Source organism: Lates calcarifer, linkage group LG13, assembly GCF_001640805.2.
Source record: "Lates calcarifer isolate ASB-BC8 linkage group LG13, TLL_Latcal_v3, whole genome shotgun sequence".
NCBI classification, from domain to species: Eukaryota; Metazoa; Chordata; class Actinopteri; family Centropomidae; genus Lates; species Lates calcarifer.
The window spans coordinates 5,629,709-5,645,306 of record NC_066845.1 but is presented as its reverse complement, the minus strand read 5'-3'; the positions used below and the strand labels follow the sequence as shown (position 1 = coordinate 5,645,306).

General features: G+C 40.3%; 1 protein-coding gene across 3 annotated transcripts; it reads right to left on the bottom strand.

Annotated features, from left to right (window-relative positions):
* Window positions 1-959: 959 nt before the first annotated feature.
* rnf165b (ring finger protein 165b) lies at window positions 960-15,065 on the bottom strand. Of its 3 annotated transcripts, none has more exons than XM_018674733.2 (8): window positions 13,722-15,060; window positions 9,642-9,972; window positions 9,382-9,513; window positions 8,203-8,332; window positions 7,907-8,011; window positions 7,390-7,485; window positions 6,704-6,807; window positions 960-4,716 (listed from the first exon to the last, which is right to left on the bottom strand). In XM_018674733.2, exons 1-8 carry the CDS (start codon window positions 13,780-13,782, stop codon window positions 4,599-4,601), a joined length of 1,077 nt encoding a protein of 358 aa, XP_018530249.1. In that variant the 5' UTR covers window positions 13,783-15,060; the 3' UTR covers window positions 960-4,598. The 3 variants fall into 3 exon arrangements, 2 of the variants coding, with proteins under 2 accessions (XP_018530249.1, XP_018530258.1); XM_018674742.2 differs by having other exon boundaries at window positions 9,382-9,510; window positions 13,722-15,059; XR_007814437.1 differs by lacking the exons at window positions 960-4,716; window positions 6,704-6,807; window positions 7,390-7,485; ... (2 more) ...; window positions 9,382-9,513; window positions 9,642-9,972 and adding an exon at window positions 11,536-12,829 and having other exon boundaries at window positions 13,722-15,065.
* Window positions 15,066-15,598: the final 533 nt, after the last annotated feature.

Sequence of the window (15,598 nt, the reverse complement as noted above, 5' to 3'; positions counted from 1 at the left end):
AGTTATATATTGTCAATCACTCAACACCTACTGGTGCAAAAGAAATCCAGGAAATAGCCTCACAAACTCACACCGCCTCCTTTTGATAGGACTACTTCAATTAAGCTTTTCAGCATGTGGTGTGTTCACACTGGAAAAGTGACAGTAACAAAAGAGAAAACACATTTTGGAAAACTGTTGTGTTTCTAAGACATTGTTGTATTTTGCACCACAGAGACACTGTAGTTCTTGTTTTGAACATTTTTAGTTTGCTCTGACTGCAGCTGATTTCAAGCTACATTGGAGTTGTAAATATTTGTATTTTAATTACCCAGGAGAAAAGTAAACTAAAAAACTAGTAGTAAATGGGCTTTAATGTAACTTTAAATGAACCAGTATTCTCCCTGAAGGGTCTTTACAACTGTTTTGACACAAATTTCACAATTCACACATTATCATGACAAAGTATACTCTTATTCTATATTTATTTTTTTATTTTACACTTTTCAGGTTTAAATTGAGTAGCCTACTATAGTAAGGATTGATTAATAATAAAATGTAAATGATATTCATTAAGTTTGTCCAGTGTGAGTCCAATTAGCAAAATATTCACATTAATTTTCATAAATTCAAATTATAGCCCACCGATAAATTGTGTTTGACACTATGCAATAATGATATATTGGCTAATATTAATTTTTAACAAATATTGTTGATCAATGGATAGAATCCCTTAAATTTGTTTTTTAAATAATTGTGACCAAGAATACCATTTCTAAATGTTTTCAGGTGTTTATGACATTTCTAAACTGCAGTTTTCCAAAAATATACACTGATACAGATATATTTACCAAAAGCCAATGTTGGTCAATATTTGTGATAAAAGATGTTGACAACTTTAAAAATGTATGTACAGGATATGTATATGTACATATAAATATATGAACAGGATGCCAAAGAACACCACAAACTAGATTAAGTTCTCAGCATTTTAGGCAGTTTATTTGAAAAACACATACAAAAAGATCATATACAAGACAATAAATAAAAAAGAGACAGAACAGTTTGGGTTAAGCTATGCAACTTTTTGCATCATCATTAGTAATAAATACAGTACAAAATCCACCCAGAGTGAATCTAAAGATTTTCCACAATATTCACTGATCATGTTATTCTTCATTATGATTTAGCTATTGCTTTCATATTATTGATACATACTTCTACTTTTCTATAAAATACTCAAGATCATAAAACATTGCGCGGTTACAGCAAAACAGCAGTGTGTTGTACAAAGATGGCCACTTCCCTTTTTCACTGGCAGGTTAATAATCGACATTTTTTCAGCAGCAAAGAAACATCTGAAATATTCAAGAAGGTACAGCATCATATTAAACACATCTACAGAGCTACTCCCACATACACATAGGAAAACCTGAGAAGGACATGCATTAAAAAGCTTGTGCTTTAAGTTCTACTGTTCATTCCGGTTCATCAGCTTGAGTTAATACTATGGCTACTGTCCAGTTCGCTCTGGAGTAATGGGGTACACTGTGGAGGGCATGGGGTAAGGCCAGTGAGAGCACGAAATGAAATAAGAATAATAGTAAGACCAGCCAGCTTCATTCCAATCCAATACATGTTATAATAATTTGCAGGATTAGTAGAGTATTAATAAGAAATGCACACCGAAAACGTAGTTAGCTTATTATACCCAGGTGTAAAACACGCTATCTATATTGTATAACCACAGTACACCAGAAGTTTGCTCAATAAGATCAATGGCTCAAGTTAGCATGTTACATACTTCCCAAAATCCCACACAAAGCAACTGCCAGCAATACATAAGAACAAATAATACAGCTCATTATGTGGGTCCTAAAATAATAAGCACTAAATTGAGATCCAGATATGATGGAATATCATGAACATGGTCAAAATAAACCAAAAAAATACCAAAAATTAGATCAAATATGACTTGATTAAGGGAAACAAAGCAGTATCATATAACAAAAGCGAGCTAATTGTGGAGCCATACTAAGACAAAAGGGGTTGTGCCCCGTCATCTGCTTTTACATCAAAGCAGGGATGTTGTTTAAAAAATACCAAAAAAAAAAAAAGAAGTTTTAAAGTAAAATCAAGAGATGACATGAATGGAATGTAATCCATATCAACAGCACCATGCTGGCTAGAAAATGTGTTGGGAAACACACCCAGTCAATTTTTCAACAAGTTTCTTTTTTTCTCCTTTGAAAAAGAAAACACAGACGGCATGCAAAAGCATCCCCACCGACCAATGCATAATGAGGTATTCTTTTTTTAATATTTTGTGTTATTTTAAATAAATATATTGATTAAATTGCAAAGTTATGATAGAGACATTAAATATTCCACCACAATAGCTAGCTAGCTACAGTTAGTAATAAATAATGATTGTTAAATACTTAAGGCATCTTTAATCACAGCATTCTATGTGAACTAGCGAACCTCCATTTTCATCCATCTGTAGTTTTTTGGATGGAGGTTTCATACAAAAAAGAAAATAAAAAACGCAACACAAACAGTCAAGTTACCCTCCAATAATACACAAGGAAGCATGAAAATACTTGAAACTGATAAGAAAAACACAAAATCTAGGACAAGAAGAACCCACATCACCAAACCAAAAAATCAGGCAACTCCATATTATAGTGCATTTACAAAACACAAGCTACATTATAACAACAATAAATATGTTTTTGCAGCATTGCAGCTTTTTCTTCACTATGGTTAAAATGGACAAGGACTCGGCATATTAGTACCATGTCCAAATTGGCATGTGAGCAAAAAAAAAAAAAATTACAAGTAATTTAAAAAAAAACGAGAAATGGCAAAGAAAAAGGACAACTGAAATAAAACCAATGTTAAGAACAATTGTTTGGTATTTTTCAAATGGATGGCTTTTTCTCCCTTTCACCCTCCTTCAAGTGAACTACGCCGACATGGTTCATGCATGATAATAGAGAAAACGGCTTCTATCACTGAACGTATCACAGTTGTTCTAGCAATACCATACACTACTACCATGAGGGAGAGGGGGTTTGTGGGGACAATCATACACATTCTAGCACATATCACAGGCAAACTAGTTTGTATTTTCCCTGTAACACCAGACACAGTCTTTTTTTTTTAATCAAACAGTGGGAGCAACTTAGATTGAAATGAAAGGAGCCGATGCACAACAGAGGCGATTCACCATATATATAGAAATCACATGTGCTTGTTCGATAGGCAATAAGGTTCTGTTAATAGGTAATACAAATGTCCGATTTTATCCACTCTGATGGCAAGACTCAGGCACTGCATCCTCAAGCCCATGCCGGCCTCTCATGATCACGATCATGCCATGAGCGAGGCAACACAGAGGAGTTGCTGTTAGACACGGATCCACTGGCAGCTCTTTGAATCCTAATCAGCGCAAAAAGAATTAGGAGAGAAATGCTACATTTGTCTGAGATCAGTGTCTAAGGGCAACTTTGGTCTAACTCTGGATGAGTAGGGAGGGGGTGTAAGGGAGGTGGGTGGGGGGTATTAGGTGCATTCTTGTCCTCCTCTATGAATGAGTGGGATCGTCAGAGTCATAGTATACGGTTCACATGCACAGACACAGTCCCTGTTTTCTACTGCTCCACAATATTAACGACACAGCCCAAGCCTGCCATACAGCATGCACATCTGAGGCCTCTGCTCTAGATTATAGAGGCCCGACTACGACACTACACAGATCACTGGAAGCCATGCCTGCAGTTAGCGGGTTTAGCATCAACTCTGATGGCATCTACTAACTGTAAATCCAAAACCATGTTAGACAAGAAAGAGGGGTTTTTGGCCTTTTTACACAACTAGCTCTTTCTTGTGTTGCCTATGATTTAACACACTGAATATTCTCACTGTTAGAGCTGTATTCACCCTCTCTGTAGGTTTATTTTTCACAAACATATTTCTCAAAAGGCTTTTGCTTGCTACACAACACTGTTACTCTGTAAATACTTATTCAGTACTATACTCCATTACACCACAAGCGTTCAGCTACAAGAGTTCACACCAAACAACCTCATGCTAATCATTTTGATAATGTTCTGTACAGATGTGCTGAGGGCTTGGGCAGAGTGCAGCTTAAAGGATTTTTCACAGGCCTGGGGGGGGGAGGGTTTTAGATGTTGTGGCAGAGAAATGGCCTTAATACACCACACTGAGCTGGGGAGGTTGGTAGTCAGAGTGTCATCTCTCTCGCTTTCTCTCGGTGGCTGTATGGAGAAATGCACACAGGGTACACAATCTGACAGAGTCGTGTGAAGCCTCAGCACATCTGTCCATATGTGTCCGCTCCTACCGTTTACATCCAGCAAAGTCCATTCAGCCAACCTTCAGTCCGGCCACCCTATCTGTGCATCAACCCCCGTTCCTCGTTGTGTTGTAGGTGAGTGTGCTTTGTTGATCCCTCTGTCACCACTGTCTCAGAAGGCAGGCTCGTTGAGTGATGCAGAGGGGAAGGGGGATGTTTGGCAGAGCTTCCCCCCGGAGGGGAGGCAATGGAGAAATAACAAGACCAGATCCAAAGCTGCAGGAGTCGACAGGAGCTATCAACTGTCGGGGGTCAGCTGGGTCTCAATGTCCACTCTGCAGATGGGGCATTTCCTGCTGGTGGCCAGCCACTGGTCCACACACGCCTGGTGGAAGAGGTGCATGCAGGGTAATCTCCTATGGACACAGAGGAATCTTGGTCAGGATTTTAAAATAAATGGACTTCATTAACATTTCAAAGCTGCCAGTGATTTCAAGAAAACTCTACTTATAATTTCCTACAAATTAGCTGGTATTTATCAGGATATTTGGAAAATAAAGTGTTTCCAAGATGTCCTGTGAAAACCATGTGTGATCTCCTAAAAAAGGCTACAGTCGGCTGTTACATTGTGACAATGTAATTTTCAAACTATCAGATTTTTTTCAAGGTTTACTCAGTTCAAGAAGTTGTCTGAAATTTCATAGACAGAATAATCAGTTAATTGAGAAAATAACATGCAGATGAATTGATATTATGTTAAACATTTAGTGCCACTGTGTTCACAAAGGTTAGTGGACTGTGAAAACATGAGTGACAATGCTGGAAATAAATCTAATATGTTGTATTTTATGAATATGACAATAAACCTAACCGTACCAAAAAAAATAGTTCTAACAGCGGTGGCAGTTACTCAGCTTAGTTTCAGTTTAGTTTCACCAAGCTGAGTGCCTTTGAATCTTGGATGTGCATGTGATTCATAGGTCGTGTCGTGTTAAGTATCCAGATTGTGTCGAGAGTAGTCCCAGTCGTCTGTCTGTGGTTCACATTTGGCATCAGAACGCATCTAAAAGTGACCTCTTCTGATCAAATTTCACTTCACAGCTCATGTTTGATTTTATCCGTGGAGAAGCTATGACTGCTGCTTAAAGTGCACATTTGCACTTGATATTACAGTTAGAAGGAGCATTTCATTGGCTATTTAACGAGGAGTTCAAAAATGCTACATCTATATACTGCAAGTTGGCCCTTCAGGAACATATCTGCATTCACACAGCCAGTGCTCCTCTGAACGCAAGAAGATTTATGATCATTTTTTTTTCAACCAGTAAAAAAAACATCCACGTGAAAAACTTGACGTTAAAAGTGGAAGTTAAACACCTGAGATACAAGACCTAAACAAAGCCTAAAACAGGCAGGAATGACAAATGCTTAAATGAACAGAGAGTTTAGGGATTCCCATCGTAACAGGCTGCATAAACAATATATTCTACAAGCTTAGATGAGTATAATTACAGAAGTAGCTCTACACCATTCCTCTGAGATTTTCTGTGTGCACTCTCCTTTGAACGCAAACAAACTCTTTAACTGATCTTGAAAACATCAGACCCAGGAAAAGTTTTTGCCTACTATTTTATTCTTGCCTCCTTTTCCTTTCTCAGAGAGTAAAATAACTTGCTCTGTCACTTTGCCAGTTAGACAGATCACAACACCGGACACGCATCATAAGATTTTGTGAAATGCTAATGTTGCCTTCAGGGAGTATTTTCAAGATGAGGTGCTGGAAGAAATCCTGTGATAGGATTTTCGGACCTGATGCTTTGAACTTATGTGGCAGAACCAATTTAGGGTTAAAAACTGCTTAGACTCTATGGCTGCGTACCCATTCAGAAGGAAAGCGTTGTGAATATATTTAAATTGGGGAATGTGAAGACGTTTCTCTAAGGCCTAATCAGTTGGAAAAGTGTTGTCGGCGAGGAGGGGAGCGTCTCAGGAATTTTCAAGCCAATCTGAAACCTCAACAGGCAAAGAACATAAGGAGGAGGATCTAGCGATCGCCAACAAACAGAGCACTGAAATTTCACAGCGACCCATCCAAATGTTGTCGGGACATTTCGTTTGAAAAACACAAATGTCATCCTCATGGTAGTGCTGGAAACCACACATATCTGTACAAAATCTCCTGGCAATCCATCCAATATTTGGCAAGACATTTCATTTCATTACAGATAAAAGGAAATGACTGAGTGACCAAAGTTGGTAGTAGTATCCTCTGTTGACCATGAATGTCTGCACTAAAGATCTTAGCAATGAAGATCAGATTATATGTACAGCTATTATGTTCACATTTGTATCACTAGCTTTCTTTTGCCATTGAAAAAGCAAAAGATAAATGTATGGTTGTACCTGACGTCCTCTCCATCCTCTAGCATTGACAGACAGATGGTGCACTTCTCATCTGTGTCCAGCTCCTCATCATCCAGACCCATCTTCAGGTCCTGGGGTATTCTCTGCACAGAGAGAGAGAGAGAGAGAGAGAGAGAAAGAGAGAAAGAGAAAGAGAGAGAGAGAGAGAGAGAGAGAGAGAGAGGAAGGCAAACAGACTTTAATTATTAAAGCGTGTCATGCAGCTGCATGTTATGTTTATGCCACGGGTGTCTCTGAGTCAGCCAAGAAAAGGAGAAAAGAGCCACCTAATCATGCTTCCCAGAGAGGGAAAAAAACAGACATCAGATGGAAAAGACTCAATTACTTTCTTCTCACTCACAATGTACCAAATGATCTGACAGTCCTTCCAGAGTATTTGGGTCATATTCGGTGTAGACGGTTTTTTAAATTCATTCCACGCACATATCTGCAGACAGCTGGATGACTCATCCCTCGTCTTGAGTTGTGCACACTGCAGACCTGTCTCGCTAATCTGCTGAGGGAAATTAGTTTGACCTTTGAACCGCCGCGAAAGTCGCGACCCCCTTTCAACTCTCGTCTTCGCTCTTTGATCCTCTCGATTTCTTGCGCGGTGCTTCTTCTGTACCAGACCACATCAAATAGATCCACCACTCAGCTAGAAAGTAAAGAGCTGACCATTTTACCTTTTTGTACTTGTGGGGGAAAGTGAATCTCTCTATGGTGGTTTGGACCGCTCCACGGTTGACACTGCCCAGTCTGTCCTCCAGCTGCAGAAGCTCCTGCAAAGAGGCAACAACATATGGACGCATCCTTTAAATTCTGGTTAAAAACAGGAGAAAATGCATGTATGTAAAACGCCTGCAGAGATAAACAGAACTGGCAGTTGTGCAGTAAAACATTCAAATTCAAAAGACGTGTGGAATATTTTTGATATGATAAAACTGGTGCTTCAAGGAACAGGAAAGAGCCTCTCAAAGAACAATTGCATCTTGTTCAAACGAAAACAAATGTCGTGAGATTAAAGACAGCTGGACCATTTGAGGCATCTGGAACCCAGAGTAACTGGAAATAAGAAAATCAGTTACACACTCAAGCCTGTCCTGCGCATTGGTCACAGAGAAAACAATGATAAATTGGTGTAGACTGGTGTGTCTGCTAAGGAGAGAGGGGGAGAGAGAGGGAGGAAGCGGCAGCACAAACCTCGTAGCTCTCTCTAACAGCGGACGCGTGGCGGGAGGGGTTGAGACTCTGCAGAGCCAGCAAGTGCAGCTGGGGATATGGGTAGTTTCTGATCTCATGGACAACCTGGGAGATGACAGATAAAAGAAGCTAGCATCAGCTCTGCAGCAGAAACCAGGAAATAAAAAAATACAGGAACACGGGTCATCCTCGGTCACTGGGTATCGAAAATTAATCTCAGAAACCCAGAGGAGAATCGTGGGGAGTTCATTGAGACGAGCGTGATTGATTGCGCCAAGGTAGAGGAGGAGGCTCACCACTTGTGTTGAAGCATTGTTTCTTGGGAAGTGGTGCATCCTAGGAGAGGTCAAGTAGTGCTGATAGTGCTGCGGCAGCGGATGGATGTGATACTGGTGGGGGGGCAGTCCAGCATCTACACTTAGATCCCTGGGCAGAAACCAAAGAACCAGTCAGTCAATGACAAACATTTTGTTGTGTTTACAGCAAATTGTCTTTTGATAACAGTGGATTTCTACACAGCACAGTGTTCCTTCATAACCACAGTATCACTCAAGCCAGGGTATTTTTTACTGCAGGGGTACTTCTGCAGATGCTTTGAGGTACATGGAAAGACTGTGAAATGGCCTAACTAACCTGAATAACACATAATAGCTTATTTGGTTTCTATTAATAGAATTTAAAATCTGCTGCTTCCTGGTAGAATTTCTTCGTGGAAATTACAGAGATAAAGCACCAAACAAACTCAGAGGGATTTAATAACCTAGTATTTGTTGGAACATGTTACATACCATTTCCCAAAACACAACTATTTTCTGTTCCAAAAAATATGTGAGTGATCTACAGTACATCAAAAGATACACACTCTCTCCAACATGCCTGACATCTGTTTAACTATTTACTTTTCACTTCAAAAAAAAAAAAGAAAAAAAGATCTGATTATTCCAGAATTCTCTGAAATGGTGGATGTATGATTTTATCTTCCACGTTATTTTGTCAGTCACAGTCTGATGTCTCAATATTGAGCTCTCTTTTCACATTTTCTAACAAAAGCAATTGTAGCTGGTACTGCTTTCCTCTCTAGCGCTGCACACTGTCATCCTGTGTTAATGTTGCATGTTTTCTGAAGATGTGTACAGTGTTTTTTCCCCAATTTTAGTGTCTAATAAGTGTTGATTTGCTTCGGGCTCTCTTTCAACTTGGTATTAAACCCATTTGATGTGATCTCAAATTTGACTGCAAGGTAATGGTGCAGTGAAACGGAAGCAAAATGACAAAAAAAGACATACCGGGTCAAAACTAAATCATCAATGGCATGAAAATGAGTTTTATACTATTTTATGCCATTTAATAAGAGTTATGTTGGTATGAAATCTAAACTTACATCATGGAAACAAGCTTTTCCAACAAATAAAAATAGCTGTTTGCCTCTGTGGTTCTGGCTCTGTGGACTGCATAATTAGAGATATGTTGCTTACCAGTCTGTGCCCTCAGCCAGGTAGCGGGGCTGCTGCACCACAGGCTGAGGGGGGACATGAAGAGGGGGAGCAAACTCGTAGCCGGGCCGCAATCTGTGGGGCTGGTGAGGAACTCTCTCTGGGGTGCGTCTACTAAGACAAATAGCCAAGCGTTTGAAAACAAGACGCAGATACGGCCTTAAAACATGATGCCGCTACAACAACAGTCTGCTTGAACCCTAACTGTACTGTAAATTTCCCCACAAAACCCATGCCGATACCTGGAGGGTGGCAGGATGTGTCGGTGCTGGGCCTCGAGGATCTGCTGCTGGAGGAGGTATTGCTGGTGTAATGCCTGAGGTAGGAAGGGAGGGGCAGGGATGTCCTGGAACTGGGGGGTGGGCAGGGGATTGAGGGGCGGGTGGAGCGGAGGGCCATGCTGGTGGCCGGGAGGGGCCAGGTGGGGGTTAATGCCTGACTGTGGCTGCCCTGGGTGGGGCATGGGGAAGTCCATGGGCAGTGGGGCCTGAGGACCTAACTGGAAGTGCCGGCAAGAGGTAGCATGGCTGTGCTGCTGCTGCTGCTGTTGCTGTTGCCGGTTGAAATGGGATCCTGTGGAGGATAAGGACAAGTTGTCAGGCACCTGAGGGGAGAGATTAGCTAGAATTAATTGTGGGTGAAATGTGGTGTCACCGTGTGTGTGTGTGATATAGCATGTTAATGAAGCCCTACCTCTTACCTAGGGTGAAAAATACTTCTGTGGGGGTGGGAAAATGATGGTTACCACAAGTACCATGAACATGACAACCATTTTTTTTGGTCCTGCACACAAAACGTGAGCTCTCATTTCTTTAATAGCATTTCCGACCTCTGGATCGACTCCTGGTCTTCTGAATCACAGACAAGCAGACTGGATCAGAACGGATGAAATCTACCAGTATATGGTCTTCAACGCAGCTCAGTTCTTGTAAATTCTGCAGCTGACAGCAGGTCAGTGCACTCATGCAAGTAAACCTTTAGTACCTGGCTGCCTGTAAGATATATATTAAACTGTTTAGGTGCCAAGTCTCTGTCTATACAACCTTAAAAAGCAATTCCTTCATTCTTAAAAATGAAACCAGGCGATAAATTCACATTATTATACATCTGTGCTTCACTGAACTCTACTGTCTCTCACACAGTATAGCTCTACTTGTTCCTCTCCCATATGAACATTCAGGAATTGAGAGGAAATAGCTTGAATGCTTTTTTTACTCTCTCCAACCACAGCTATTTGGCAACTATGGCGAACAGACTGCTGTCGAGACTCAACAGGGAGAAAAAGACAGGCTAGCTTGTGCTGTGGTGCAATATGGTTTTAATACTGTGCTTAGGCTGAAAAAGACCTTTTTGATTATGGAAGGACTGAGACATAGCAGTAACAAATTTAGCTTTGATTAGAAACTTTTCAGTAAATCCTGGCCAAGAGAAGCCATAATAAGCCTGCAGTGGAGCAGGATTCAACATAGTGTGCTCTCTTATGACCATTTGGCAGAAAACTGGAGTAGTGATTTTTCTTTTCTTCTTTCTTTTACAGAAACCAGTCAGTTTAGATATTACATTTGTGCAGCTCACAGAAGATGCTAAATTCCGGTAAGGTTTGAGTTAAATCTGCTTTGACAGTGTAAAAGACATGGCAAATTCTGATATAAACAGTGGGAAATTTTTTTCACAAAATCATGAGGAAATAGGCAAAGTCTACATTGCATTTACTGGGAGCACGCTTGAGAAAAGCAGTATGTTTTTTGTTTGTTTTTTTAAACACACCCAGGACAGATAAGCCTTGTGCGTTTCCGGCAAATATTTTCAGCTTAAAAAAGGTTGTCAGCATGTAGCCGGGCAGACAACGGATGACCTTGCCGCTGTGGGTCAAAGGCTTGAGTCTAGACTTTTGAGTAGCACACTGCGTTTTCAAGCGTCTCAGTGAAAACGATCACCATGAATGACAGCAGATAGACTCATTCAGGCCCTGTGATGGAGGAAGCGTGGAAATCGTCTATCTTTGTCACAGCAGGAGAGGAGGTGGGTGGGGTGGGGAGGGGGCAGGGGGTGGGGGGGTGGGGGTGGAGAGGGGGCAGATAGGGACAAGGGAGAGGGAGGACAATAAATGGAAATCAGCAAGAAGCACACTGAAGGTTAGGAAAAACACTATATTCTTTATTGAAAAATATTAGTATATGTGGAATTTGTGTTTTCTTTCTTGTTTGTTTGTAATAATAGTATAAATCCATGCAACAAAAATAAACAACATAGACTGAAGGCAAGGCCCACCATGCTCCATATAGGGTTAAAAAGAACAAAAGCGGCATCCAATGAGCAGACGTGTTGGCTACAGCACATGATTCCAGTACAGCAGGGTACATCTTTACTACAGAAAGATTACATTGGATTTTCACTAGTCAATGTAGAAAAAACAAAAACCAAAAATTATGAATCATAAATGTGACCATGCATTGAAAGTACTATTACCAGAACAAAAGGTAAAGAGAGACCACAACCAAACAATAAAGACGTTATTACTAATAGAGGATCTCTTTAGCAGTGCAGGAAAATAGGCATCCCTGTGAAATGGATAGCATTTTGGCCTTATGTTAGTGGGGGAAAAATTGGGAAGTGATGAACCACCAGTGAGCACGTTTTGCTTATTTCAATGTTTAGTTTTGTTCGCCCATTAAGAGGAGCAAACAGCCCTGACAATTCAGTGTGATTCGAAGCTTGAAATTTTGCAAAGGGAACAAAAGGATTACACAAAAATGGAGACAGTTATGGCAGGTTGTTGTGTGCAGGTGCAGTGTACCTTGAGTCGATTCAAGTGATCACGTCACAGCATTTGCTGCTGAAATGCTGAGTTTAACAATAACAAATGGCATGCACGTGGTTCCAATTTGCATGCTTTGTTTTTCAATTACAGGTCATTTTTTAGTCACGTACATTGCACCTTGTGTGAAGAGAAGGAAGATGAGCCAAATTCTGGTGTTCAACAATGCAGTGCAGTATTTGAGATCATGCAAAATGTATCCACTTTACAGGAATTTACAGCATGTTGTCTATCAAGACTGGATGGGAGGTACACAATGACATTCAACTGATATCTAAAAAAGGAGCTAAAAATGTTAACTCAGTGCTACAGCAATTTGACAGAAAAAAAGACAAAAAGGTGCTCTGTTCTAGGTGTTAGCTATTGTTTTAGTCTGCTTAACATGGAAAAGTCTATGGCTGAATACATCTTGGGAAGGGGGGGGGGGTGCTTTTTAATACCAATGTCGTCTTCTGATGGAAAGAGGAAATGAAGAAGGGATTCACAATACAGCTAAATGCAGAGAACAGGCAGAGGCCACGCCACACCACACAGCAGCAGATGATCATTAGCTACACAATGGGGGGGACGACAAAGATCTGATAAATGCAGAATGTAGAGCCAGCCTCCATACTATGAAACAGGGAAATAAGAACAGAAATAAAAGCACAATGAAATCACTGATGCCACTGTTATGAAATTAATGTTACACTGTAGCTTTAGCATTGTTTAACTGTGACCGCACACTCGGGTCCTTTTTTTTTTCTTCCATTTCGGCAGCTTCGAACAAACAGCTGCTGAATTGCTAATTAGCAAATAAAAAAGAAAAAAGGCGACTGATGCACTGATGGCTCGGGAAGTCCAGGCTCCCCGGGCAATTGGCCATATATCGATTAGTCCACTGGCCAATTGACACGAATAATAATTAGTGAAATCACAGGTGGAAAAAACGGCGAGCGCTAGCAAAAGCAGATGATCTTCAAATGACATCATCCAGGCTCAGATAAGCTGACTGGCTGGAGAGGCTACGTCTATTTTGCGGTATTTTTTACAGTGCAAATACATGATATCGCTATGGGCGGAAATAATAATGCACTGTAATGTTACTCAATTACAAACCGCACGAATACAAACTGTTTTCCCAGATTAACACCGATTGTCTGCGCGGGGATGTGGTTTTGACCGCACGCCCCGTGCATGTGGAATCCTTTGTGAGGAATGATTCCGTTCCAAGATATAGCCTGAGCCAAGGAGCCAGTTAGCTTATCTTCAGCGGCGGTGTTTGTCGTATAATTAAGCGTGATTACACCCGGCAAACTACATTGTTCGGTGGTTTAATTACTCTCCAATGAATACAAGTTAAAGCAGTATCACGTTTGGCGAATAATTTGACCGTTAATTTTTAAGCTAGCTAACGCGAGCTGACCCAACGGCTAAGCTCCAGCTAGCTAGCCAACAGCTGCAGTGAATATTAAGATAAACAGGGCACATGTTTTGGGGATCGATATAAATATTAATACCGTACCTCTGTTTCTTACTGAGCCGAATACGGGAAGAACCAGATATCCGACATGCACTAACACCATCCTGGGATCCTTATCTTATGATTCCGCTGGGTTATTCGGAGAGATAGAGTAGTAGTAGCCCATGCGGATCTACATTCAGGCGGTTGGTTGTTGCTGGCTGGCTGTGCTAGCACCACAGGCAAACCAAACGGATCGACTGTCTGACTCGCCTGGCTGTCGTTGACAAAAGCAGACATGTCATTTGATGTCCGGAGCAAAAGAGGGCGATGTTGCGACGCTACCAGCTCCCTCAACTGGAGGTATCTTCAGGTTAACGACGGTATTTTAATAACAATGAAGTCAAATTCGTAAGGTGAAGTTGTTTTATCATTTATATTTTGTGTAAATGAGAATGAGAAATCATTACACGCACTTCCCGGTCAAAGGTTCAGCTCTCCGCACCCCCCATTTCCCCCTGTTTTTAAAAATTGAGCAGCTCAAGTTCAGTGTATAACCTTAAACAATGCAAAGGTGAGTGGTAGACTGCTAGAGGTCACGAAAAAATGAAAAATAATTCATATTTTAGAGTTGTTGGCTACAGCTTCAAGGGATCATGTAATTAGCGAACACTTTAACCTACAGCTTCTCTGCAGCAACAGAAACAAGTAAAGCCTTAAATGTTGTTGCATACAATTAGTAGGCCCACAGGTGTCCCAACTTTTGTTACAAACCCTCTGTTTGTGTAAAGCTGGTGTTGGAACAGACTGTGTTACTACACCTCTTGCAGTAGTCACATTTTATTTAAATAGCCCAATATTACAAGTCACACATTTGCCTCAAAGGGGCATATCAATCTGTACAGTATAAGACACCCTCTGTGCTTAGATCCTCAAATATATGATAACTGCATATGATTCATTCTTAAAGCAAGATAATGATCTTGCTTTAAGCATTAAACCCCATCAAGTTGGTTTGGGATGAACTGGACAGAAGGGTGAAAGCAAAGCAACTCAACTGTGTTCTCATTCTAGTTGAATCAGTCAAAAATGTTTTATTTAATTTTGTTCAACAAAAAGACTCCATGATTCATAACACTTTGGCCCTGGTAGTGCTACTTTAGCTTTGTTTTGGTCTGTATCAAACTCAGTCTCTACACAACTTTGACAAATTGGTCAAACATTGTTTGAAAGCCCTAAGTTTCCTGATGCTATCTGGGGAAAGCATTTTAGGATATCACATATCGCTGCAAAAGCTTTTGACAAAGAATTGGTTCAGACTTGTGGACAAGTGTTTTCCACACAAAAGGTACTAATATTACAGTACTGCAGGCCAAAAAAGTAGACAAGGCAGGAAAAATTACATTTCCACCATGGCGTGCCTCTGTAATTTTTGTTCAGTGTCTTTTACACTCATTCTGAATCTGGTTGTAAAAAAAAAAAAAGTGTTATCTCTCAAAGGAGAGCAGGATTATGACTGTAATCAAACAGGCTTTTTATTTTATTGCTTTTAAAAGTAGGGATGTCTTATACTGAGTTAAATTCAGTGTACACTGAGACATTATACATGAAAACTGGAACAAAAACTGGACAAATTGAGGTTTTCTAAAACTTCTTGTTTTGTCATGTAATGCTTAATATAGGTTATTTGTGATCAATTCTCAATTGGAAAATATTCATATAAAAAACTTGAAAAGGAGACCTGATGGCTCTATTATAATTCTTTAGTTACAGCGGAAAATAAATTTTCCTCATATAGGGATCAGTGGGGGATTTTAAATGGGATGGGTCGTTGCTTTAAATAATATGCACTGCATGTATTCATTTGGCAGATACTTTTGTCCAAAGCGATATACAAATAAAGTATAATACAGGTTACAGTGTATTAGTATATTATTAAA